The sequence below is a fragment of the Corella eumyota genome, chromosome 3 (genome assembly GCF_963082875.1).
Source record: "Corella eumyota chromosome 3, kaCorEumy4.1, whole genome shotgun sequence".
In the NCBI taxonomy this organism is placed as follows: domain Eukaryota; kingdom Metazoa; phylum Chordata; class Ascidiacea; order Phlebobranchia; family Corellidae; genus Corella; species Corella eumyota.
This window is the reverse complement of record NC_137492.1, coordinates 18498056-18525844: the sequence shown is the minus strand read 5'-3', so window position 1 is coordinate 18525844 and position 27789 is coordinate 18498056. Positions and strand designations below refer to the sequence as shown.

General features: G+C 31.6%; 3 protein-coding genes across 3 annotated transcripts; 2 read left to right on the top strand and 1 right to left on the bottom strand.

Annotated features, from left to right (window-relative positions):
* Positions 1-1350: 1350 nt before the first annotated feature.
* On the top strand, positions 1351-14083 carry LOC145745752 (sodium channel protein 1 brain-like). Its single transcript, XM_082563908.1, has 33 exons — positions 1351-1626; positions 2025-2203; positions 2899-3026; positions 3113-3193; positions 3495-3623; positions 3824-3912; positions 4013-4216; positions 4293-4350; positions 4551-4695; positions 4761-4889; positions 4970-5321; positions 5823-5944; positions 6345-6470; positions 6611-6799; positions 6870-7002; positions 7368-7600; positions 7717-7788; positions 7943-8045; positions 8178-8382; positions 8522-8884; positions 9082-9223; positions 9544-9717; positions 9812-9946; positions 10044-10165; positions 10246-10387; positions 10551-10745; positions 10896-11009; positions 11237-11507; positions 11588-11794; positions 11874-12125; positions 12356-12567; positions 12740-12970; positions 13144-14083. The coding sequence occupies exons 1-33, from the start codon at positions 1458-1460 to the stop codon at positions 13966-13968; spliced, it is 6231 nt and encodes a 2076-aa protein (XP_082420034.1). The 5' UTR covers positions 1351-1457; the 3' UTR covers positions 13969-14083.
* LOC145745753 (coatomer subunit gamma-2-like) lies at positions 13197-21313 on the bottom strand. Its single transcript, XM_082563909.1, has 20 exons — positions 21159-21313; positions 20679-20878; positions 20119-20198; positions 19849-19978; positions 19340-19465; positions 18934-19091; positions 18540-18673; positions 18332-18399; positions 18140-18250; positions 17693-17866; positions 17395-17502; positions 17153-17288; positions 16581-16760; positions 16112-16243; positions 15980-16033; positions 15721-15860; positions 15426-15549; positions 14933-15078; positions 14705-14843; positions 13197-14548 (listed from the first exon to the last, which is right to left on the bottom strand). The coding sequence occupies exons 1-20, from the start codon at positions 21193-21195 to the stop codon at positions 14319-14321; spliced, it is 2607 nt and encodes an 868-aa protein (XP_082420035.1). The 5' UTR covers positions 21196-21313; the 3' UTR covers positions 13197-14318.
* Positions 21314-21825: 512 nt separating this feature from the next.
* On the top strand, positions 21826-27730 carry LOC145745431 (uncharacterized). Its single transcript, XM_082563508.1, has 15 exons — positions 21826-22136; positions 22434-23106; positions 23317-23559; positions 23684-23772; positions 23854-24057; positions 24161-24232; positions 24314-24450; positions 24605-25058; positions 25353-25506; positions 25701-25833; positions 26169-26336; positions 26490-26604; positions 26769-26943; positions 27171-27379; positions 27461-27730. Exons 1-15 carry the CDS (start codon positions 21971-21973, stop codon positions 27607-27609), a joined length of 3141 nt encoding a protein of 1046 aa, XP_082419634.1. The 5' UTR covers positions 21826-21970; the 3' UTR covers positions 27610-27730.
* The last annotated feature ends 59 nt before the right edge of the window (positions 27731-27789 follow it).

Below are 27789 nucleotides of genomic sequence, written 5' to 3'. Positions count from 1 at the left end.
TATTAAGCTCAGTCTTCAGTAGTTTATACTGCACGTGCTATTGTGAAGTTACGACTAAAGAGTAGAATTAAGAAAAGTGGGCTAGATTAAATACAACTTATAGAAAAGAATGACGGGTTCTTTAACATAGCATTTAAAAGTTTTAAATTTAAATATAAGCATAATTTAAATTTCTTTAAATTTTAGGTTGTTATATTTTCAATTTTTGTTAGTAGTCAAGTTAAAGAATGTTAGGCTTTTCCAAAAACTTTCAGTCTTCGTTGCTAGGTAATAAGCTTATTAGTCTGATGCATTGATTTTTATACATCACTTATAATCAAAAGCGACAGGGATTTCTCATAATATTGGATATTGGATTAATTTTCTTTACACAAATTAAACTTTTCAAACCAAGAATAAATACATCAATCGATTTCTATTTAAATTGGGCACTGTAACATTTATATATATGCAACTACTTCGCTTTTAAAACATGCTCGCAAGGATTTAGTTGTACTAATTTGACGATACATTTATTTACACGGAATTTAATAAATATTAACAAGCAAGATATGAATAATTAAGCAGCAGTAATGAAAAAATTTAAGACGTGTGTGGACGCTTGTTTAATTTATTGCTAAACTGTGAAGCCGCGCAACGCTTCAAAAAAAGCGTCATAAAATTTTAATCTAAGCACAGAAAAATCGCTAACATGTTACATGTGTTATTTAGTTTGCACCTGTAGATTATAGATAACTTATTATAATCATAACAAAATTGTCTGGTAGAGTGACGCATTAATTATAGAACTATATTGTAACTTTAGAAATTAATTGACTTTTGATAAGCAATCGAAATAATTTAGTTTAAAATTTAAAAAAAATTATTTCAGAATAGAACAAAGTATAAGTTAAATAAAGAACGCTTTTTAAGATATATGGATATATATTTTAATCCAATATAATACCAATCAACACATTATACGCAAGCCTTGTACTAATTAGTAAAGATATGTCTATTAAACCTCGCATTGAATGTATGCTAGTTGTATGGATATCACAATCAAAATAGCTCGCTAAATACATTACCACCCTTCGCAAGTTCTGATGGCTTGCGGGCATATGAAACCGTAAGGTTAGGTGGACGATTAAGGGGGGATATAAAGTAAGTTGAACCTCCTTAGTGCATTGCTATTAGTCAAATGTTAATTAGGACTGACAACGCGTATTGTGTATATCAAAACTAATAGTAAATAATGTAAAGCAAAAAAAAAACAAATTGCTAAAACTTATTTTTTCTGACAGTGTTAGATTATTTTTTTTTAGATTAAAATATAAATTTGATTTTGTTTTAACTATTCTTTAGGTTATATAATACTAGGTCTGTCAGGTGTTGTTTGCGATTTAAAAACGGATTATATCATTATGGGTTTATGCAACTGAATAAGAAACCCAACGACTTGGACTGATTAGTTAAAAATGGATAATCTGGCAAAACAATATCCGGCAGAACAACAAGATCATGCAGAAGACGGTTATTATTTATTCACTAAAGAAAGTCAGGAAAAATTACGCAACCGGAGAAAGGAACTTAAGGACAAAAAAGCATCTGAAAAAAATTCCGCAGCCAAACAAGCCATCTTGAAAGGTAAATTTTGTTGTACAATAACTTAGTGTCAAATGGTAATTCTTGTCTTATAACTAACAGGAAATTGTAAATATAATTGTTTTTTGTTTTAAATGGATCCCGCATCTAAAAATTAAATACATTTATTTGTACTTATTATGAATATAATAATATGTATAAAGTAATTTACACTACAGCATTATTTTATTTTATTTACAGCACGCCAGGTTTAGTAGTAACTTACTTAAAGTATCAAAGTAATGTTGTTAAATAAACATTAAACATGTATACAAATTTGTAATAACTTTTAATTAACATTATGTTTAAAAAGGGGTCAAACCAAAGCGCAGGTTTCCCCCACAAATATATACTAACTCACAATGTTCTGTTAGTTCTAAACGAAACATGTCAATTTTTAGGATTAAATGAAAAGTTTATGCCAGAAGTGATTGACAATTACCTCGAACCCGAACCAGAACCCGACCAAGCCCTTGAGGACAGCCAAGAACTTCCTCAATATTATGGACATTTTCCTAAAAAATTTCGAAACCAACCGATAGAAGATGTGGATCCTTATTACAAAGGTCGTGGAGATAAGGTAGGTTAACTTATTTTGTACCTTTTTTAAACATCTTGTAAGTAAAGTTTTATAGAATTATTACTTCAATTAAAAGAGACATGTCTTGATATATAATCTCAATATATTTTTCAGTTAATGAATTGTTTGTAGATATTATAACACGAATAATATGTTGGATAATATATAAATACCCAAACTACCAAATGTAATTAATTAAAAGTGACTGATTGCTTATAAAATTTAACGTAATATTAACAGAACCTACAATAATATTTGTAGCGTTTTAAAAGATAAATAAATTGGTAGTTTTTATGAAATATTTATATGTATAAATTAATAAGGTATTGGCTTAAAAAGCCCAGGAAAATATTGTTATACATATCTAGGCGATAGGTTAACTTGATATATCAGATAAAGTTACATCCAAAGAAATGTATTGTCTTTTCATGAAACAAAAGATTTCTTAATAAAAGAAACATATTGTTACCAACAAGTTAAAAACATTGTAGAAAAATGTAATTGGAAAAGCATTATTAACAAGTTATTATATATATTAAAAGAAACTTAATCACAAAAAATATGTTAATAAAATTAGAAAAGTGTTTCATATTTTCAAAAATAAATTTGGGGCAATTGTTAAGCCTTGAATTAACCTCTTTTTATCTCTTTTTTGGAAATTTGTTCATTTTGAGAAATTTAATTAATATTTTCAGACCTTTTGTGTGGTATCACGAAGATATGGAAAAAATTACGTGTTTCGTTTCAGTTCAACCAGAGCATTATTCGTCCTATCCCCATTTAATCCTGTACGACAATTCGCCATTAGAACAATATTACACCCGTAAGTAAAAACTATACAAATCGTTTTTAAGTGTAAAATTTTAAGACTCGGTCCTAATACAAAATTTACTCTGTGTTTTATTTTAGGGCCTTTGATGCTCTCGTCATGTTAGCTATTTTGGTTAATTGTGCTTTTCTAAGTCTGGACAACGAAATTAAAGAAGCAGAGTAAGTGTGATTTGGAAACAATACGTTACATATTACGTAATGTTCAATATGTTATCAGTCAAGCAATAATCATGCTGTTATGTAACGTAAAACGATTGGAATTATCGAAAATCAATATCTTTAAACCTTTGGCTTAAAAAACACCAAGTTTTATCTAATAACAAATGTAATTTCCAGTAGTATTTTTAATTAAAACAATACAATCAATTACTTAACAAACTTATTTAATTAAAAGTTAACAACCTTAAAAAACAATTAATTTTAAATCAATTAAAATTAAATTATTTATTCGTTTTGTTAGATATTTTTTCACTGCGTTCTACACTGCCGAAATGATAATTAAAATGGCAGCAAGAGGTATTATACTCAACCCATACACCTATCTACGGGACCCCTGGAATTGCCTGGATTTTTTTATTGTCGTAGTTTCGTAAGTGATACATTCTAAACTTTATTAGCAACACATTTGAAGTATTTATGATTTGTTAAACATATATCATTTGTGCTTTTGTTAAACTTAGTTTTGCGTGAATTAATAATTTATTAAAGGTATGCTAAGACCGTGACTTCGATAATTATTTTACTATTATCATGAATATTTATAACTGTTACAAATTTGCACTGTTTTAGTTATGTCACCATTTCGGGGGATCTTAACATATCAGGACTCCGGACGTTTAGAGTCTTGCGAGCTTTGAAGTCTGTATCGATAATACCAGGTAAAAAAAGTTAGATATGTCATTAACTTCAGCATAAACCATTAATGCTTTTACACATAATGTTTATACTAAAAGTCTATGGATTAAAAACCCTTTTTAGGTTTGAAAACTATTGTTAATTCCTTATTTCACTCCTTGCTACCTTTGGCCGAGGTAATGCTGATCATGTTATTCTTGATGGTGGTCATAGCCTTGATATCCTTGCAAGCATATCAAGGAGTTTTACGCAGGCGTTGTGTTAGATATTGGACTGCACAGGACAATATTACAGACCAGAATTTTCAAGCATATGTTACTAACGAATGTAAGTGTACTAGTACTCAAATTGTAAACTGTTTACCCTTTACACTTAACTTAATTGCAACTTTATTTGATTACAGCAAATTGGAGAGTGGTCGACGGAGAAGAAATAGTTTGTGGAAACAGTACGGGCAGTGGGTAAGATTAACTTCCTAATTCTAGTAAATCTATTAGCACTTCAGGCAAACTTAAATATTTTATGTTTTAACTAACTTGACACAAGTAGCATTTGCAAGCCATGTGTTATATTAAGTTATCTAGTTTGTTTGTTGTTAATCCACAGATAACTTTAAGACATTTAAATCCCAACTGTAAAAGTATATTTTATTAATTTTAAGATTTTGTCCATCTGATTTCATCTGCTTGCCTGACGCTGGACCAAACCCTAATTTTGGTTATACAAATTTTGATAATATGGGGTACGCTCTGTTAACTTCATTTCAACTTCTTACGCTTGACTTTTGGGAAAACGTTTATAACATGGTAAGTAAACAACTTAGTTACATATAAGTGATTTGATATGTTTCCTAATTTATGATTTTTTCCAGATTATTAGAGCAGAAGGTCCTTGGAATATTTTGTTCTTTCTCCTATCGGTTTTTCTTGGTCCGTTTTACTTGTTAAATTTGTTGCTAGCAGTTGTAACACTAGCCTATAAAAGGGAACATAATAAGCAGGTAGGAATCATGATTGACCAGGCAAATAAACTGTTGATAACTGAATTTAAATTTAACAACCTATATTTAAACTTGTCAAGGAACAATTAGAAGAGCTGCGTATTAAAGCAAAGGAAAGAGCAAAACGAAAGAGAATTAGAAAAAGGAAAATTGACGAAGAGAAGGCAAGAAGAGAGGAAAAGGCGAAAATGAACGAAGAAGGCGCAGTTTCCGTCTCCATGCAAGACATCGTCGCCTGCGTTAAAAATACCGCCTCGTCAACAATCCAAAGACAAGTAATTATAAACGAAAACGCGCTGGGAGAAAATACAAGAGATGACAACACACAAACTGACGTGGAATCGTCTGTTGCTGGCAATGGGGCCCCGAAATCTAAACTCCAGGCTTTCAAAAGCGGTCGAAACCAAGTTTCAGTTGACAGTTCTGAATCATGTAAGTTTATATTTCAACCACGTGAGCATATTATTAAATAACACAAAGGTTTAAGGTTTTTTAAACGTCATTAGTATGTTAGTAGTATCAAATTACCAATGACTTAGCAAGAAGAAAGTTCTCCCTGAATGAATTTGCTAATTCGTTGTTTTTCTCAAGCCAAAGCACAAAATATTTACTTGGTTCCAAAAATAATTTTTTAACAAATTAAAACTATTTATGTAAGGCTAATTATACATTTCCTTACCGCGACCTTTTATAATTCAATTTAAAGCCCAACAATTTGTACATTTAGTGACGTATTTATTTATTTAATGACGTCAGATCTCAAACCACCTGTTACATCCATATTTGTAGTCTTAAATAATTAAACACTCATAAAAGCGTTTAACGATTTAGTTTTGCCCTACTTTGAAATGTAAGAAAACACTTATTTTTCAAATTAAAACGCCTTGAATATTGATTTTTAATTTAGTTTTTTCTTTAAATTATTTTTTTTAGCAAATAAATCCAAAAATAAATGGCTTCGCAAGTTCCTCCAATTCAAAACCTGGTATATGACAATATTTTGCAGTTGGAAATGCACTAAAGGCTTTGAAAATTTCCAAAAGGTTTTACAAAAGGTAATCTAAGTCTACAACTTTTACCGGCAGCGTGGTGTAGTGGTAAGAACTCTTGCTACACCACACATGAGGTCGTGGGTTCAATCCCCACTGATCTCATGCTGTAGCGCCCTTGAGTAAGGCGCTATAAACGGTATGAACTCCTGCTGAGCCAGCACTTAATCAGTAGCATAATTACCGGGCAATTATAGTCTCTATAATATCCCAAACTGCCACAGGCAACTCGAGACTGGGTCGGAGTAACTTATGTTACTCTAAGTTTAAGTCGCGCATTCGACTTTCCCACATCGAGGATAATATATATACATTAAAAAAAAAAAAAAAAAAAAATTCCCAAAAATGAAACTTTTAAATGTTTGTTTAATAAATCCTTCAAACTTCTTGTTTTCAAATATTGCAGGTGATTAAGCATCAGATTTTCGAAGGATTGGTGATGTTTTGTATTCTTCTTAACACAGTGTTTCTTGCCATCGATCATCATGGAATAAGTTTTGAGTTGGCTAATGCACTAAGCATTGGAAACAAGGTATTTTTTAAATATTAAGTTAATTTTTAGGATTGTAAAGTTGTAGCCTTTATGAAAAAGAATCAAAATGTTGTTTAAAATTTCCAAACCGAAGAATAAAGAATCAGATTTTTATAATTTTTTTAATGTTATACTGACAGGTTTTTACTGCTATATTCACATTTGAGGCCTTGTTTAAAATGCTGGCTTTGGGTCCTCTTACTTACCTTAAAGAACCCTGGAATATGTTTGACTTCTTTATTGTTATATCGAGTTTAGTAGAGTTAGCATTGGACATTGCACAAGTTGGCGCTGATGTAGGATTTACAGTCCTAAGGACTTTTAGACTGGTAAGTTAAACTTTTCTAAAGCTTAAAAACTTTAACTTTTTAAATGCTATAAAATCATTTTTTTGTTTAGTTAAGGGTGTTAAGGCTAGCAAAGATGTGGGGCACTATGCGAAAGTTGGTGAGCATTATTATGAAAAGTCTTGGTGCTGTACGAGATCTTACAATCGTTCTTTTCTTGGTGCTTTACATTTTCGCAGTAATGGGTAAGTTAAATATGTAAAAAATATTGGCAAAACTAACATGCATTGGTGAATGTATAGTATCTAATTTATAGTTAAAAAATATAAAGTGAAGAATTCAAAATTTAATTTTTTGGGTAATATTTTTAATGAGCATTTTAACATTAAAATAGTGTTGTAATCTTTTCAATAAAAATGTTAAATTGACCTGCTAAATTTAACTATTGTTGTTATTACAAAGCGAATATAGTGTGTGCGCTTCTGATTATCGTATTGATTGTAATATCATACTGGTTCTAATAAAACATGAATAGGACTTCCATAATACAATGTTTAAACTGTAGTTCAAAAACAACATAACGATAATATCAATGCTGTTTTTCATTTAGGTAACAAGCTTTTCAGCCAAAATTATCGTGATAGCGCGCACTTGTTTGAGGACAACCAAATACCAAGATGGAATTTCGTCGATTTTTTTCACTCATTCGTTTTAGTTTGGAGAGTTATGTGTGGGGAATGGATAGAGCCACTTTATGATTGTCTTTATATTACTGGAGGCACTGAAAATGTGGGATTCTGTGTGCCTCTCTTCCTCATGATAACGTTCGTTGCAAATTTTATGGTAAGCTGAAAAAATTGTTAATATATTTTGAACTAATTAAAGTTATATGTCTAAGTATATTAATGTATATCCACAAATATTACTGTTTTTTTTTAATTTAAATTTTTTTTATTTAGATACTGAATTTATTTACTGCTATTCTGTTAGACGCTTTTAATATCGACAACATAAAAGCCAAAAAAAACAAGGTAGGCATTTGAAATTAGGTTGCTAGTTAATACAAAGTGAATAACAAGCAATTTTTAATACAAAGTTAATACAAAGTGAACAAACAAGCGATCATTTTAGTGTAGGCTAAGTTATAATTTAATCCCCCCTCAACTACACAAAGTTTATTTTCAGAATAAAATTGAAGTCCTTAGTCCTAACGAGAATGAAACCGAACCAAATGGAAATGACGTAAGCAATGACGTCACAGAGCAGGTAGCTGACGAAGAATTAACTGGTAAGCATAAACAACATTGTTACGTCATAGATTAAAAACAATGACTTTATAAATAACTGTCAACTTCTTTTGTTAAAATGGATATAAAGATTTTTATTGCATTTTAAATGATGGCTATTTACATCTTTACAGTCCCAGATCTTCCGATGGAGGAGCTTGCAATACCACGACGAAATCGTCGCGAGTCCTGGATCAACCTAATAGGTTTTGCACAAACATCGCCCAAACTGAATCACCAGTCTATGCTTAGTGCGGTGAGCGAAGTTCAACAGCTGAATGAAGTTCCAAGCAAAAAACCTGGGCTGCGAAAAACATTCCATAGACAAAACAGTATAAGGTAGGCTAGGTTTCCAATTTTATAATACTTGGGAACGCTGTAACGCCACTAATAAATTGAATCCAACTGCCGTATCTAAAGTATGTAGTACATCATATTAAAACTAAAGCAGACACAAACATTCATTTTTTATGTATAGGGATATAAACGACGACAACATTGGACTTATAACTAAAAATCCTCCAATCATAATCGAGCCGATCGCTGAGGTGTATGATGAAACGACCGCTGGCGAGGACCTTGTAACAACAACATCTCAAATCGAAAACGATCTAAGACAAATTAGAGCAAACGTAGCAGAAGCCGGCGAGAATTCTGAATACTCGAAGACTACGAACCCTTTTCTGTTATGTGGAGGGATGATGAGTTGTTGTGATTGCGTTCAAGGGAGAGAGGAAAACGCGAGTACTGAAAGTACTGATTCAGGGAATGCACCAGAAGAGGAAGCGGAAAAGAAAAAAGAAATTCCGCCAAACTGCCTGCCTAACTGGTTTTTAAACAGGTAATTGTTAAACTGTAAAAATGTAATTACAATTTAAAAGGAAATATCTAAGAAAATACTCCTAGTAATATCGCTCTAAACATACTCCCAAACTACCCTTTAAAAGTTTTAATAAAATACTACAGGGCCTTGGACAATAAATCATAAAATTTTAGGTAGAAACATTATCGAAATCTAAATTTATTTTTTTCTTGAAGGTATCCATCTCTTAAGAAGACGTCAGATACCCCTGCATCTCAATGCTGGCATAAGTTTAGAAAGGGATGTTACAATCTCGTTGAAAATAAATACTTTGAGGGATTTGTGTTGTTTCTTATCGTCGCGAGTACAACAACCTTGGTAAAGAAACTTTTTATTTATTCACTTTCAATGTAAATATAATAGGTTTAAAGCCAGGGCATTGGTTGACATACATTTGTTGCCCAAGTTTAGTATATAGATGCATAGGTAAGTTTTGGATAGTAGTTGTCTTTGATATATTGTCCAAGTATTGAGTTTTCGATTAGTAGGAGTTAGCACCATATAATGCATGGTCTTCTATGAAAATACCTTAAGTAGAAACAGTGGGTATCGAACCAATCACGACATATGGGATGCCTAATGCGTTTAACAATAGCTTCAAGTTGCCAGTAAATGTAAAAATGAACGATTTTTTACAGGCGATGGAAGATGTATACTTACAATTTGATCCAGTGCGAAAAGAAGTTCTTCAAATATTGGAATATATTTTCACTGCCCTGTTTACAATAGAAATGATACTTAAACTTATTGGATTTGGACCCACGAAATATTTCACAAGTTTTTGCTGTCTATTGGATGGTGGCATCGTCGCGGTACGTAAACATTTACATTTTCCTTTAGAAAAAGCATAGCGATAGCATACTTTTAAAGTTTCTTTTAATTTTACAATTATTCATTTTTTTAAAGGCATCTTGGGCTGGCATTATCATTCAGTTAACTTCAACCAATCCACAATCAAGTAATACCGCAGCGTTCCGTGCCCTCCGTACTTTAAGAGCGCTCCGGCCCTTACGTGCTATATCAAGGTGGCAGGGAATGAGGGTAAGTTCTACTTCTTTGCTAAAGGGGGCTGTATTATATTAATTTCTATACTTTGATTTACAAATTGTAACACTGGAATTGATTTTTATTTTTTCAGGTTGTTGTAAATGCGTTAATTTACTGTATCCCGTCTATTGGAAATGTGTTGTGTGTGTGCAGCCTTATTTGGCTGATATTTGCCATTTTAGGAGTCCAGTTTTTTAAAGGAAAATTCTTCAGGTAAGCTATGTTAACAAACTTTTTAAACATGCCTTGCTACAATAGGAAATCTAATTTTAAATTTAATTTATGATTTTTAGGTGCGTAGATGTCGATAACGAACCAGTATCTTCGTTTAATGTAACAGACGTCAACTCTTGTATTATGTCAGGAAATTTCTGGGTTAACACGAACGTTAACTTTGACAACGTGGCCAATGCTATGCTAGCGCTATTTCAAGTGGTAAGCTACTTCAAAAAACATTTACTATAAACATAACCTAAGTTATAGATTTAAACCAACTTTAACCAAAACAAGGTTAATTTTTACCAAAACAAAGTTTTACATACAGCTATTAACTATATAAATCTTACCATCTTAAAAGCTTTATGTATTTTAAATCTAGGCTACCTACGAAGGCTGGATAGAGCTTATGGCTTCAGCAAGTGACACAACTTCAGTTGACTTACAACCGCGTAGAGAAGCCAACCAGTATTTAGCGATGATATACTTCATCATTTTTGTTCTAGTCGGAGCTTTCTTTATATTGAATCTCATCGTGGGGGTTATTATAGAGAGCTTTCAGAAGCTAAGAAAACAGGTACTTAAACTTACTTACTTTATTAACCTGCAAATTAGGCAAAAAACTACACAAAAATGTAGCCAAAATGATATCATGGTATAATCAATGTAAAATTATACTTTCAATCTCTTGGCACTAGAGTTAAAATTTGTATTTTATTTTTCTTAGACTGATGCCCAATCGGCGGTCGAAGCCTTGTTAACTGACACCCAAAAGAATTTTTACAAAACTATGAGGACTATGCTTAACAGAAAACCCAAGAAAACAATATCACCTCCTACAGTAAGAATGTAGTTAAAAGTTTAATCCGTAGCGCATTTTAAAAAAATATTAAGTTTGTTTAATTTTAGGCGTAAATTTATATATATTAAATAATTTTTTGCTACATCCTTGTTGTAAAAAGTCCAACTTTACAGCCTATAACAAGGTGCCTAACATTATAACAAACCAGCCTTGTAACTTAAGTATATAAGTTAATTAAATATCTAATAAATTCCATTTTATTTCAGAACGCATTTCAGTTGTTCTTCTACAACGTAGTTACACACAACCGATTTGAGATGGTAATATTTATCCTGATCGTTCTTAACATGATCACCCTGAGCATGGAACATTATCAGATGACTGAGGCCTGGGTTGATGCCTTGCGCATTTCAGACATAACGTTTACAGCTCTATTTGGAGTTGAAGCGGTTATGAAACTTATCGGAATGCGACATTATTATTTCAAAGATGCTTTTAATGTTTTTGATTTTGTGGTGATAGTAGTATCTATAACAGGTCAGTATTAACGAAAATACATTTAAATCTAGTATAAAAATATACTTTTAAAATCCTAACACTTTGCGTTTTTGTTATAGGGTTTATTCTGGAGAAACTCATTGCTTTTATTGTATCTCCAACCCTGCTTCGTGTTGTGCGAGTTTTTCGAGTGTTCCGTGTATTAAGAGTAGTAAGAGCAGCCAGAGGGATCCGCCGACTGATCTTGACTTTGATGATTTCACTCCCTGCTTTGTTCAACATCGCTATACTGCTGGGCGTTTTTATCGTTATATACGCTATCCTAGGTATGTTGGTGTTATAAAATCAAGTATTAGTATGTTATAGTGAAGATAATCAATTTTTCTGACAAAATAAATATTCTAGGTATGAATCTTTTCATGAATGTTAAATTTAACGATTCGTTGAACGACCAAGTCAATTTCCAAACCTTCGGAAACTCGATCCTTCTTCTCTTTCGACTTGTGACGTCAGCAGGATGGAATGACGTATTAGATCCTCTTATGAATACAAGGAATTGTACGTCAGAGTGCTTTGTGGCTGATTGCACAGTGGACTGCGGAGATCCATTCTTAGCCGCCATTTATTTTCTATCTTTTATTTTCATCGTCTTTCTAGGTAAGTTACTGTATAAACATATATTTAATTTAACTTAGTCATTTAGTAAATGGCCTAACCATAACGTAGCTTAAAATAAACTAGGGGCTAACTAATATGTAGCCTAAACAGCCTAACTAATATGTGGCTAAAATGCAGACTAAATGACCTTAATAATAAGTAGCCGTAGCCTAAACTGAACCAGGAGACCTTATACTACATATTTAGAAACATATTTACTCTTTATTTAGTTATTGTAAACATGTACATTGCGATTATCCTGGAAAATTTTGACGAAATATTTCAACAAGACGAGAGCGGGGTTTCTCAAGGAGATTTTGAAACGTTTTACATGGTCTGGGGTCGGTACGATCCCCGTGCCACACAATTCGTTACATTAACTGAGTTATCTAATCTACTACACGACCTCCACCCACCTTTTCAACTACAAAAACCAAACTTGGTAAGATAATTAAATAATGATTGTGATAATGTTGTAAAACGGTTTTTATTTATTAGCTGGTTGTTTAAATATTAGCTTGTGAGTTAGTGCTGATATTTTCTGAAGTTTTTACATATAAAAAGGTTTTTAAAATGCTTTACATTTTTTTAAATCGTGTTGTTCTCCTTACCAGGTAAAAATTGGAGCCCTTGACCTGCCAGTGTTATACGGAGACAAAGTGCATTGTCTAGATGTCCTGTTTGCACTTGTTAAACGCATTTTGGGCGAGGTTGAAATATCAGAAGAAATGAGGAAAGAGGCCGAAGAAAGGTTGCTGAAGTCGTTTCCAACGAGGAGGACTCTGAAAGCGGAGACTACGACGTTGGTGCTTAGACAGCAAATGAGAGCCGCCAAATTAATTCAGGTGAGTTAAAAGTTTTAAATGGCAAGTGACTACCCAATACTGGATATTATTCTCTTAATAGTTTTGGAATTAGCCAACTAAATTAACAGGGCTAACACTGTATTATTGTATTTGTTTTCAGCATATTTTTAACTTTGCAGACTTTGATAAAATCTTTACCTATTTATTTGTAGGATAATTGGAAAGGTTTTCAACAGAGAAAGAAAGAAGGCGGCGAAAAACCGAGCCTTGCAACTTCAATCATGCAACTTGCCAAGAAAAGCAAGGAAGATAATGCTCAACAAGAAAAGCAAAAAGAGGCAGAAAAGTCTGAGAAGAAAGTAAACGGTATTGTCCACTTTGAAGACGATGACAACTTGCAGATTCAAGATGTTGCAGACCAAAGCAATGAAAACAATAATTCAAACACTTTTGATACGACAATTTCGACTTCTAAGCAAAAGGCATCGAAAGAAGATCTAGATTATGTAATTGAAAATATTTACATACAGAAGAAAGATATTCCAGATTACCAAATATCCGAAAAGTCTAAAAATCAAGCAATAACCACAAAAGACATTAATGAGCCTTTGACGATTTCAAACACAAAAGTAGGCACTTTAAGCGCTCAAAAAATCAACGAGAAGCCTGTACAACCACCTGTAAAAAGTAAAGTTGATTCTGAAAAAGTACTTACCAATAAAGCACTTGCATCAAGTAGTCAAAAGCCCCCAGAAAATAAAGCAATTCCCCGCCCAGCTACTTCATTGGGAATAAAACGAAATTCTGACATCGACAAGCAACCTGTGGCAAGACCTAATACATCAATGGCTACAAAAGCTAAGATAGAGACAAATAAGAAACCGAATGGTCCAGTGTACGGAGAGGTACAAGTGAACAATCTTTTTAAGTCTCGAAATTCGAACAATAATATTTCGGTTACAAGACCGATCGAAAAACCCTCGAAAAATGGGTTTCTGAGAAAAGAAGAAATCGACAAGCGAAAGTCGAAAGTTTAAATAAAAATGCGCGCCAACTTTTAATTTATTATTGTTATCTTGAAATTCCTTTTTCTTTGCCCGTCGCGTTTTATTATGAAATTCTGTATTTAAATAAAATACAAAAAATAAACTTGCTTGCCTAAAAATATAAGAACATTTTTTAGACAGTCTGGCGCAAACCCTCAATTCTTTTGATTTTGATTTTATTAAGTTAATTTTATATACTATTTAGGAAAATGGACATAAATGTATGTATAATTGCACTACTTTAAAAAAGCATTAGATGACTCCAAAAAATTTCAAAGATCCAAAATTTATCTAAAAAAATTCCAATTTTTTTCCAAGGGCCAGGAAAAGTTAAACTAATGTTATCCAACAGCTGATGTAATAACTTGTGCAGCATCACCATCCGTACTACGCACTGTAAGCTGCATAGTCACACCGTTGTTAAGTATCAGCTTAGCTCTAGCTAATACATCATGCCCCCCTCTGTACACCCCAGATAGAAATAAAGTGTGGGTGGATTTTCCCTCTGGAACTCTATCTGAACGTTCACAAGCTTGCATGCCAAGATATTTTGTTATATCTTTGACAGCATCTGAACGGGACCAAATTGGTTAAAAATTTAAATAATTTTTATTGTTTGATTTGATATAAATATGAAAACTGCTAAAAAATAAGGGGGGTAACAATCAATATACCCTCCCTAATTTTCCACCATATAAAAGACATTTTAATCTATTATTTAACCCACCTTGTAATGTATTGACAGTAGACAGAGCGTAGGTATCTTCCAGTTGGTTCTCATCACCAACCTCATCCCACGAAGCTCCAAAATTGGATTTCAAGACTTTTTGGACATGGTCAGCTACCGATATATCTATATCCTCTAACTATGGGTGATGATAATACAAATTTAAAAATTACAAAAAAAATAAATTTAAAAAAAAAAAATTTTTTGTGATAAAAGAATTCCCCATACCTGGTATTCATCTTCATATCCATTATCGTCAGTTTCACCTGTGTTTGGGTCACAATCCTTTACAATAAACTTCATCGTGCATGATAGTGTGGTGGTCACTTCTGTTAAGTCCTCTGTGGGCATTACTATACACGCATATGTGACACCTAAACAATGAAAAGTAGATTAACAACAGGCTGATTTACACTAAATAAAAATAGTCAGTACTATCTCCAATGCTAATATATCAGAGTGCACTTGAGTAGGGCACCATAACTGGTACGAACTTTTGCTGGGTCAAAAACCATTTCACAATTTAATTAACAAACAACATTTAGGCAACTTGACAATATGTTAAAATGTAATATTTTGGGCTATAAAGTCAGCCCCATAGTAAGTATTGAAATACAATAAAAAAAATGCACATTAAACAAATTTTAAAAAACCTTTAGTATTTAAGCAATAGTTACAAAACTTAATTTAAAAATAAAAATATATATATAGTATTTTGTACCTGGTTGGTTGTAAGCCAGTTTAGGGCAAGGAACATAAGCAACGGCTTTGAATCCATCATTCTCCTCAACTTGAACTGTCACATTCTCCAATAATTGATCATTTAATGTGTTCACGCAATCAAACTAAAAAAAAAAAATTTTGAGGTCAGTAGTAAATTATTAAAAAAATTTTAAATGTAGTGTAAGTACAAAGGCTGCCTAATAATGTTTAGTTTTTGACAATTTTTGTATTTTTTTTGTTTAATTTTTTAATCTGAATAATTTTGTTTACACTAAAAGTTTTTAGGAACTTACTTGTAAAACAATGTGTTTGTTGAATGTGTGTTTAACACATTTAATGTAATATTCGGTCTCTGATTCAGTTAGTTCTATTGGATCAGAAGATTTGAACAACGGACCCATGATATTGAACTCAGGAATATTAGAAAGTTGCTCTAAAAATTAAAATATTTATTTAGTTTATATGTAATAAGTAGAATATAAATTTTTTGGTGTGAAAAAAATTGGTGCCATCAGTGGGAATCAAACCTAAGACCTTAGATGGTTAAATTACCTGAGTAGATTTCTTGTTTTGAGATTGTTGGTTTATCAACTTTTCTTGAAGGAGCTAAAAATAAATTCCCAATTTTTTATTCAAAATAAAAACTGAACTCTGCACAAATCACAAATAAAAATTTAATCTTACCAATCTCAGATTTAATTTCATTGGTTGGAATGGAAACCAATGGAACAGATTTCATGTTAAAAGGTTCGGTTCCAACTTCTTGAAGATATTGCTGCAGACATCGTTCCAATCCTGGTACAGATACAGCAAGACCTGTAGATAATAACAGATTAAAAATTTAAAAATACAAAATTCTGGTACAAAAAAAAAACAATATAAAAACTTCTTTTTCCATATCCCTTAAGGGGATAGGTTTTTGATATTTTATCAAGTAATGATGTAATATTAGGATGTGTTTAAGCTTTCAGTAAACGCCGGACTCAAGGGCGAATAGTGTGCCATTTGCGACTTGAACCCTAAACCTTCGAACTCATAGTCCTACACCATAACCGGTATACTAAACAACCGAATTTTCTATGAGTATAATAAATAATATAACAGTGGCAAAAGTTATTTAAATTTTTTTATTAAAATAAATTTTATTTTTTACCATTAAGTATGTAGGCAGAGTTAAGCGGTTTTTCTTTTTGTTGGAGAGTGTGAAAATAAAAAGTTGCACGATCTCTCACTTCATCGTCCTCATCCATCATCGATCTTGAGAGGAGAGAGAGAATAGAGGGAAGAAGGGCCTCACATTGAGCTCCGAATCTTGCAAGAGCAGATACAGCAGCTAAAGAAAAACACCAAAAAAATTTAAGTTAAATTTCTATCTTAAATCAAAAAATAACTCTGATAAAATAATCCTAATTTATAAAATTTTAAACGAAACTGTTGGTTTTACTACATGAGGTTCTTGGTTTAATCCCCACTGCTCTCATGCTGGAGCACCTTCAAGTAAGGTCCTATAAACAGTATGAATTTTTGCTAGCCAACACTTATCAACAGTTTAAATATCAGGCAACTATAAATCTACAATATCTCAAACTGCAGAAAGCAACTGAAAGCGAGGTTGGAGTAACTGATGTTACTCTATGTTAAGGCCGTGAAGTCGACCATTCCACATCAAGATAAATAAAATTAAACTAAAAAACAAACATTTAAAAACAAAACATAATTAATTACCTGCCCGAACTGCCTCGTTTTCCAATATAACCCTGTTGTAAATAAATCTGATATATTTGGATGGGTTTGGTGTTTTAGGTCCTTCTCTGCCAAGTAGGTGAATAATCTTGGTGGCAAGAATGGTGTGCTCACAATCCTATCAAAAATAAAACATTTAACACACACAGATATAAAAATAATAATCTACAAAAAAAAGTTAAAATAAATGTAAAATTTTTTAAAATTAAAATTGATTTATTTACCTCAATAAATTCACAAAGATGTGAAAGTCCGCTTTCTTTTGATTCTGGTGATTCCTCTAATATTGTGATAATACATTCAACTATTGATTTCTTATACTCAAAACCACCCTTAACAAAAATTAAAGATGTTTGAAATATATAAATAAAAAATCAAATTTAAATAAGTGCCTTAACAAAAATTAAAAAAGAAAAATTATTTAAACAAATTAATTATTTACTATTTTTATATTTTAACACAGAAAACCAAAAAATAAGTTTTTTTAATCAATTACACAAAACATTTTTTTTGCCTAACTACCTCGTCTCTAAGCATGGATGACAAGTAGTTCATCATGACAGCATGTTTTCTTGGATATTTCTGGCAGAGTGCTGATATAGCTCGTACAACAACAACTTTAAATTCATCTGAGATCTCGGACATGAATGATGTTATTTGTTTCATCAAACGATCAACACTGCTCTCACTACCAGTCTTTAAAATAAAATCAAAAAAATGTAACAATTGGTTTAATAATCTTTATATAATAAACCTCAGTGGGCAGTTATAAGTATATGTATGTCCAATTTATAAGCTCACGGGTAAATTATCACTGGCAAAATTAATTGACAGTAAATGCTGTATAAAATTCTGACTGTGGGACGGGCTATCGAGTAGTTTTTGGTAAAATTAGTCTTCCGTTGTTAGATATGAATTTACAAATGCAACTTATGCTTTACATAGGATTTTAAACTCTAGAAAACCTACCTTTAACAATGTAGTAATAGCCAGGGTAGCAATACTCCTGTTCACATCAGTGATCAAGTTTTCAAGATCCAAGTTACAAGCTGTAACTGCTGATGGATGCTTCATGGCAACCTAACATAAAAAAATGTTGGTAATAACTTTTTACATACCTTTTAAATTTTAAGGCATTATTATTAAAGTAATAGAATTTACCTTATTAAGTGTCCTTACTCCAGCATATCTAAATGAAGGTTTGGGTGAACTCAAAAATAATTGCAAAACTAAAAAACAAATCACATCATAATTATTTAATATACCAATATGTAATTTTTGGACAAACTACTGCTTTTTTTAATATATACTTTTACTTATATAAAAAAATTATTAATTTTTAACTTTTTTATTATTAAATGAAAATTACCTGAAACAGCAGGGGCTAATTCACGGGCTGTACAATTTGGCATGTTAACGATGGCAGAAGCAGCTTCGTAAATCACAATCTCGTGTTTGTTTCTTAAACAACTTTCGATAAAATCAAACAGTGGGCTCTCATGGCTGAAAATTTTTTTATTCAAGTTTAGATAAAAAGTGTTTAAAGTAGTTACATAGTTTACATTTATTTAGTATAGCTTCACCTATGTACACTTAAATTCAAAATGTAAAAAATTTGCAAAGTATAAAAAATAATACAATACAAATATAAGTATTAATAAAATACTACACTAAGCTTAATATACAAACATAAAAAAATAATAAAAGTATAGAAATTTAATTTAAAAAAAAGCATTTTAATTGACAAAAAACAATTTTTTTACCCGTTATCGTCTTCTTCAATCAATTTACTCGCAATCCTGATGAGAATACAATAAGCAAATGGTGATTTTAAACCAGATTTCATGAACTTGCTCACCATTTTAGAGGTACCAAGCCTGTCCTTCTTACGAAGATGATTTAAAAGACCAAGGGCATGATACTAAATGAAAAAAAGTAAATTTATATATTACAATTTTATAATTATTCTAACATAATATTATATTAAAAATACAAAAAAACACATTTTCAAAATATTATAAAACCGAAAATTAAAATGATCTAAAATTGGTAAATAATACTGTTTAAAAATGACCTTTTTTTAAATTCAATGGGCTATAACAGTACATAAACCTATTAATAATATATTTAGGCAAGCCTTAATAGAAATAAATATTTGTGTTTAATTACCTGCACCATAATGTTATCATTAGAACAGGATTCCTGTACTTCATTGACCCATCTTTTCACAACATCAAACGAGGTCTTTGTAAGATGTAGAGAAGATACCAGAGCAGCACTAGATACCGAAGCAACCTAAAACACATAAAATTTAACTAAAAAATGGACCTATTTAAAATATGTAGCATTTGCCATTTAATTATGCCATATACCGGCATGGTGTAATAGTCAGAACACTTGCTACGCTACATGAGGTCGTGGGTTCGATTTCCAGTGCTTTCATGCTGTAGCAAAGTAAGGCGCTATAAACGGTATAAACTCCTGCTAAGCCAGCACTTTATCAGCAGCTTAATTATCTGGCAATTTTGATTTATAATATCCCAAACTGTCAAAGACAACTCGAGACTGGGTCAGGGTAACTGAAGTTACTCTATGTTTAGGTCGTGAAGTTGATCTTCCAACATCAAGGATAAATACATACAAAAAAAAACTCAGTTTAAAAAAAGTTAATAGTTCACCTTATCCACAATAGCTTGTTTCATATATCTCTCAATCCCTTGTAAAGTACTAACATCAGTGATTGCACATAATGCTCTAACAGCTGCTGCTCTGAATATATCTTCACGACCATTCATGTCTTTTGTTAAACTAAAAAACAAATAAATCATTGGTTATTTTCCAATATCAATATTAAATGGGAATATATATACATAAAATACACTTATGTTTCTTTTAAATTTAAAGTCGAAATTGTTTAATTTTTTTAAATTCTTTTTTATTTAAAAAACCTTTGTGTAACGATGAAAGCATTCTCGGTCATCTTAGACATTTCCTTGATAGTAAGATAACACATTCTTCTCATAATAACCTTTACAACAAATTACAAATTTATAAGTTACAAAAAAAAATTTAAGAACTAAAAGTTATTAAAAATAGGTTTCAAAATCTAACAAATTTAAAAAAAAAAAAAATTTCTAAAATGATTTTTTTTAAAACATAAAATATACTTTTTTTTTTGTATATATCTTTATCCTCTATGTGGGAAAGTCGAATGTGCGACTTAAACATAGAGTAACATTATTTACTCCGACCCAGTCCTGAGTTGCCTGTAGCAGTTTGGGATATTATAGATTATAATTGCCAGATAATTATGCTGCTGATTAAGTGCTGGCTCAGCAGGAGTTCATAATTTTTATAGCTCCTTACTCAAGAGCGCTACAGCATAAGATCAGTGGGGATTGAACCCATGACCTCATGTGTGGTGTAGCAAGTGTTCTTACCACTACACCATGCTGCCGGTCTTTATTATATAAGAGTTAATAATGTATATTTAAAAAAATTATTTTACATCGTTAGATTGAAACAATTTTGTCATTGCAAAAAATGTTTCCGTTGCTTCGTTTGTTGAAATAATTTCTCCTTGATTTATCAAGTAAATAATTTTGGTTAAGATCTCGCAGCATTTTCGAGGATTTATCGGAGTTTGCTGGAAGATTCTCGCTTCCTGGAGAACAGTGGATCTCTCAATGTTGGCAAATGGATTTACTCCTGGATAAATTAAATAAACAGTGTATCGCCCTTGAGTAAGGCGTTATAAACGGTATGAACTCCTGCTGAGCCAACACTTAATCAGCAGCATAATTATCGGGAAATTATAATCTATAATATCCTAAACTGCTAAAGGAAACTCGAGACTGGGTCAGACTTTCCCACATCAAGGATAAAGATATATACAAAAATATACATGCAAGTTTTGCAATCAAATTCATTACAAAAAAGCATTATAAAAATATATTATAAATAAATAACATTTCTATGAGTTAGTTACCCCCTTCTTCATCCTTATCTTTTCTCATCGGTGCCATTGTTTATTTGTTGTTAAAATTAAAAAGGTCTATTTTTTATAAAATACAAAATAACGTTAAAAATGACACGTGTACAAAACAGGTTTCGCCAAAACGCTTAAAATTTAACCTTTTTCTAGCTAAAAATCGGTTGTCTAGTACATATATGATATACCTTACATTTTGTTACAAATCTTTATACATGTTATAAACTGAAAACGGCAGAAAATTAAAAATTTTTATTAAGATTTAGAATTTACGATTTTATGCAAAAAATTAAAAAACTTGTGACGTCATTTCTTCCATGAAATAGCAGGAGTCATAAATATCAACACTAGCGTCGCCACTTGCATTTTTAATTTTAGGTTTATCCTCTTTTCAGTCACCGACGCAAGAATATTGATATTTATTTCAAGGTGTTATTTTATATTCCTGACTTAAATTATTGTAGGTATTTATATTGCATTGTTTACCCATTTCTTTAAGTTAATTCTTTTTGTTTATTTAAGGCAAATACTTCTTTTGTTTACGTTTTTATTGCGAGTTGGTATGTTACCAAGGTAAACAAAACTCTTTCAGTCGGTTACAAAGTTGCGGTAATCTACATTAAATAATAAAGCAGGTTAAATAAGTTGTTTGTTACCTTAAGCAGAAGACCAACCAATGATTATATAACTAATACAACTAGGATTTAGTGATTATGTAATGCACAAACGGAGTTATCAAGTGATCAAACATAACGCATTCCAATAAAAGCTGAAATTATAGACTTGGCAGCTTCGTAGTGTACGACACAATGAGTATTATGGACAACATCCCACCACTACAGAAAAGCTCTTTGTATCCACTTGTGATTCGGTCAAAGAAAAGTATAACCGATGAAGAAATTAATGATCATGTCTCTTATTCATTTCTTGATGATATGGAAATGGTGGAAAAAGAAATAATTTCCACAGATATAAGTAAGTTTTAAAGTAATAATAAAAAAGAAAATAATCTATATATTGTATTTTTTGGTTTACTATAACTTCTTGGAATATTCCTTACAGTTAAAATCATAAAGTTTTTTTTCCCTTTGTTTACCAAGCAAATCTTACTACACCACATATTTACTTAATCATAAGTTACATTGTACAAGCAAACTTATAACTCATTATATCAAAGAATGCTTATTGTATTTCATCTGGTATTTGTTCCCTTCAAAATCACCCTAGAGTAAATATTGACTTGAAGGCTTTTAATCCTTTGTCCTATGTTAGATAACTATGAAGGAACTGGAAAATACATAATGGAAGTTACTGAGAAAAAAGGACATATGAAAATGGATTTAAAATCGACAGAATTCTCGGACAATGAACAAAAGCACACCAGGAATAACTCGAAAATGTTGTTTGAACTAAAACAAGTGGGGACATGTTATGTGATGGTTCGAAAACCGACAAGGGAAAATATACAAGCCATTGCAATTGATCATGCTAGAAGTAGTTTAACTTCATTACCTGGCGCAATGGATTACCACCTCTGTGTTGAAGATACTGAAACCGACAAGAAAGGATTCCGTGCGAAAAATTCGATATTAAATCTAAGATTTCAGTCTATGCAGTCGAAGAATATATTAAAATTCACCGAAGCAAGTAACTCCGCGTTACAACAAATGCAGAAGTTTTTGTTAAAAATTAAACAAGCAATAGCAGCCGAGTTTAGGTATTTAAAACACTTAGATAATGTTAAAGAAATGTACGCTTCCAAGCAAAAAAATATGCAACAGAGTTTTTCAGAGGACTCAGTTTTTGATGACATCTCGCTAGATGGTAATAGTATAAATGGAGTAAATAATTCAATTACTCTGCCCAAGTTAGGAAAGGTTTATGTTGAACTTCAAATGCATTTTAATGTTTGGAATGACCTCATGTTAAAGTTTGAGCGCACAAAGTGAGTGTTTATTAACTTTACATAAAATTTGTTTTTAATATTACTGACTCTAAAATTTTAAGTTTGCATAAAGTAATGTTGTAGTAGTATATAAATTAAGGGTACTAGTAGAATTACAACTGCCAATATTACCTATTTTTACCTAACTATAGTTGCTATCAACAAAACCATATCGAGTATATCTTTAAAATAATGATAATTTTTTTACAGGCTATCATTATCCATTGCTATGATGCAACAATTAACAAAACTTCACAACCGACTGTCTACACTCCACAACAAAATACTTTTCTATGTTCAAAAATTAATCGAGACTCGTTTAAAAAGTTTCGCTTGTTGCTCGAGTGTAAGATCAAAGCACGAGGAAGCGGAAAGAGAATGGTCCTCCGTGTTTGGATCTGGAGCGTTAAAACGTTTTTGTAAACTGATTGAGGTGTACAACAAGTTGCTTAGGTGAATTTTAAGCTAACTTTGGGCCTAAAATAACATAATATTTTCTGAGATCACCACATTTTAAACTTTTTTTAATTTTCACTATAAAGTGTAGCGCTGCTTTAACAACTAAATGTATTTACAGAAAATCGAAACATTTTCAATCCAAGTCCTCCATGTCTTCCTCCCATTCCCATCCACATCTAGGAGCATCCCATAATACTTCCAACGAAAGTAAAATTATTTTTATTATTAAATATAATATCTGACTTTTTTTTCGAAATTTTTGTTGTAAATAAATATTTTCTTTTGCAGAAGATGCCCCCCAAATTTTCACTGTGCCCAGAATTGTTTTTTTGTTATCGAAACCTGTTAAAAATGACCTCGGAATCAGTCTAATCCGAGTTTTACTTCTTATTCTCCAAAACGAACCGAATGATGATGAATTTGGTGAAGAAAATCAAAATATATTTCACGATTATAAACTGAACTGGAGAAATGCAGATGATATTGAAATGGGTAATTTAAACTTAAAAATTTTTTTCATACAACCTTATTATAAAGGGTTAGCAATATTGTAGTTGTTTATTTAATAGAATAACCAAAATACAAATTATTTTAGATGAAGATCAAGTAATAACGCACATCGACGAAATGCCAGTTCATAGCATTCCAGACACAGATCTTTCTAATGGTAATAACCAAAACATGAAATGTTTAAAAGTACTATAAAAATTAAAGGATTAATTTAACCCCCTTCCCCCCTTTTTTGTAGATTGTTTATCTGGGGTTAAGCAGCTGTTATATGCACAAGGAAGTTTTATTGTTTCATTTCTTAACTGCTTGGCTGGTAACACCAGTTTGTTACGGAGAAATCTTAGAAGCAAAAGTCCATGTTCAGTCTCTTCTCAAGTAAGATATAAACAAGTATTATTTTTTATATCAAGAATGTGTTCATTTTAAGACCAAAAAAGGGGGTTAAAGTAGTAAACCACAAACCCCCACCCTAAATTTTTTACATTTGACAATTTTTTAAATGTTTTGTAAATCTGAATTTATTTTAAAGTATTTTGGGGATACTGTGGGATCAGTAAACAGTTCTGACGAAGAAGCAAGCAGCATCGCATCCTCCTCATTCTATAGCCAACTTAGTGGAGCCGGAGGACTAAATTCTCCTCGAAAAAGGAAGACAGTTTTATGGAGAGACTCCTGGGATCATGAAGCGGTGAAATCACTCTCGAAATCCTACATTGCTGATTTAGTGACCCATGGGTCATTTGAATCCCTTTTAGGGGTTTTATTTTCACCCTCGGAGACTACAAAAACAATTTGTCGATCAAGCAGAACATTTGACGAGAATTTAATTTATCCCCAATCCTCGTTTAAGGTTTTGTTCCGGTCCGATATGCAGTTGTTGTTGTTGGAAGGAAGTGTAACAAATATGATCACTACTGGGTTGTTGCCGGAAGATATTCTTGAAAATTTGTTGGAGTCAACTCACAGCTTTATCATCCAAAAAGGTAAAATTTTGTATTTGTATGTATGACCAAGTTTTAAGGCCCTTAAGATAAATAAAACTGCCATTTGTGATGCATGAGTAAATTGTCACAGGTAAAAGTTAGTTGAAAGTTGCGACAATTGAATTTAGTTTGTAGGACGAGATATTGACTAGTTTTTGTTAATGTAATAAAAAAAATGCAATAGCTACAGTTACATTACAGAATCTTGATCTGACCTAGCCTTATCTAGTAACTTATATTTGCAAAACTTAACTGTTCAGGTTAATGAATTAATATTTTTATTTAAAATGACAGCGTTAAGTAAATGGGATGAAAGTATGTCCGAAGCACTTGCTATTGGTTGTTCAGACAAATGTGGTGGAATAACCATAGGTGGTCGACAATGTTTAACTAAAACCGCTTGGTTGTATGTGGAAGCTGTACATGCATTAATGTTCATCATGGACAAGTAAGTCATTTCAATTAAAGTTTTTATATTTTGTGTTTTTAAAAAAGGGCTAACAACCTAAACATCGAATAATAATCTAACTGTAAGTCCTTGCTGTAGTCTTACTAGGTGTTTAAAAAGTATATGGTTGTTTATTGCTTCTTAAAATATGTAAAAATTATGACAATTTGTGTTATATACATTTATTATTTCAGGTATAACGATAGGGAAGATGTAGCACAAGAGGCTCTACCGAGACTTGGTTCCACTTTGCACTCATTTTATGTTTGGTGTGTTGGCAAAATACAACAGTTGTTAGGCTTGTGGGCACTCAGACCACTTTTACAGGTAGCTATTAAATATTTATCACAATACTTGTTGAAAGTTTTATGACTTTGAATTGTTTGCTCAAAGCAGATTTGTTTAATGTTGGTAAGTTGTGAATTGTTTTATTACATGTTTGAATGAAGTATTTCTGGTAATACCTTTATTAAAAAATCAGTTTTAGAAAACTGGTTTCCAAAAAATGGAAAATATAAATTAGCTATAAAAACGTTACTACTCTTTATTTTATCTTTTTTAGTTGAAAATAAGGCATTTAAAAGGATTTCAAACAATAAAACAAAATGTTTGCTTTATAGCAGTAGAATTGCTAAAAACCGATTTATTTACCTTTTTTTAAGGTCACGCTTGGCGACTTGAGCCACCTGACAGCAATCGGTTTAGAATGTCTTCCCCTAGTTGAAAAATTACACAATTATGTTGAAAGCAGGAGGGTTGAAAACCCGGCCACTCTTCATCTGGCAACAAATAACCTGGAGAGCATTGATGGGATTATCACTAACATGCAGGTATGTAAAAAAACTAGGACTTACCCTTAATTTAAAAGTGAAATTTTTGCCTTTAACATGATATGCACCTACAGAAGAACAGAAAGCAATACCTTTTACAAAGCGAAATATACATTTTTTTTACTTAGAAATTTAAATGTTTTTATTTTTTAGTCGCTCAGTGGTGAATGTATGAAAATGTACTTAAACAAATGCGACCGCTTATCCAAGGAATCGATTGAATCAACCTTCCCACCTCAGAAGATGTGGAGACAAAAGAACTTAACAGGTATCTTCTATACTGGTGTTTAAATTTCCCTCTGTTAAGTCCCAACTGGACCCTTGAATAGCACAGTTCAAATTATGAAAAATTTTTCCAGATTTCAAAATAAAAAATGGTCAAGGCATTTTTAAGTATTTTTTTAAACAGTTTTATTTTTAATCTTGACACAGATCATGGCTCAGCAAGTAGCTATATCGAGAAAGCTGTTAAATCGGTGATCCAACCAGTGTGCTCAGCTGTAAACGAACTTGATATTAGATCTCAACTTTCATCTGCACCAACTGCAGTTTCTTCGCTTATGAATGCACTGGCGAGACATATTTGCGACCATAAAGTTCATTTTAGGTATGTAGTAGAAACAAAATATAAATTAAATCCTTTTTGTTATATATAAATGAAGCTATTTGACTTGTTCTTTTGGCCTTGATATTACCTTAAAAATGCATTATAAGTTTTGCCAACTACTTTATATATATTTTTAATAGTTTTTGTTGTGTGCTTTAATCCACTTAAATTTATTCATTTGTTTTTCTAACTTCCAAAGTTTTACTTAAATTTTCCTTTTTTTTCAGTGTCCAAGGTGCTTTACAACTACAACACGATTTTGAGCATATTATTGATTTTATTTGCTCGCAAGAAGCAGGAATGTGTCATGAGGTAAAGAGGGCTGTGCTGAGACTACCGGCAACCAAGAGGGCATTCAAAATGTGCAAAACTTTACAAAGAACTGATTTGATTCCTGAAAAAGGGGGCAAGTCAGGATATGAGGCATCAAAAAGTGGTAAGAGTCCTTTCTTTAAATAAATAATATATTTTTAATGGTTTAGAAGTTCATCTGAAAAATGTAAAACTTCTTTTTTAGCTCGCCGTGCTTCATCTGTCGAAACGGATGATCTGGAAGATAACACAACCGATGAATGTCCCTGGATGTTGTCGGAGCAACGTCTCCTCCAATTAAGAGTCCACGCCTCCCCCAAGAAATGGTTTTCTTTGCCTTGCTCCGATAACTAAAATTTTTCTTGTTTATTCCATGATTCTTCATATATTTTCTTTTTTTTTCTAATTGGTGCTACAACAGTATTACAACTCTTGCACTTACCAATGCCAATGTTATCTCTATACAAATCTTTAATGTGTCTTAGGTGCTTTTACCTGTACTTTGAATAAAAGAATAAAAGCAGTAACAAAAAT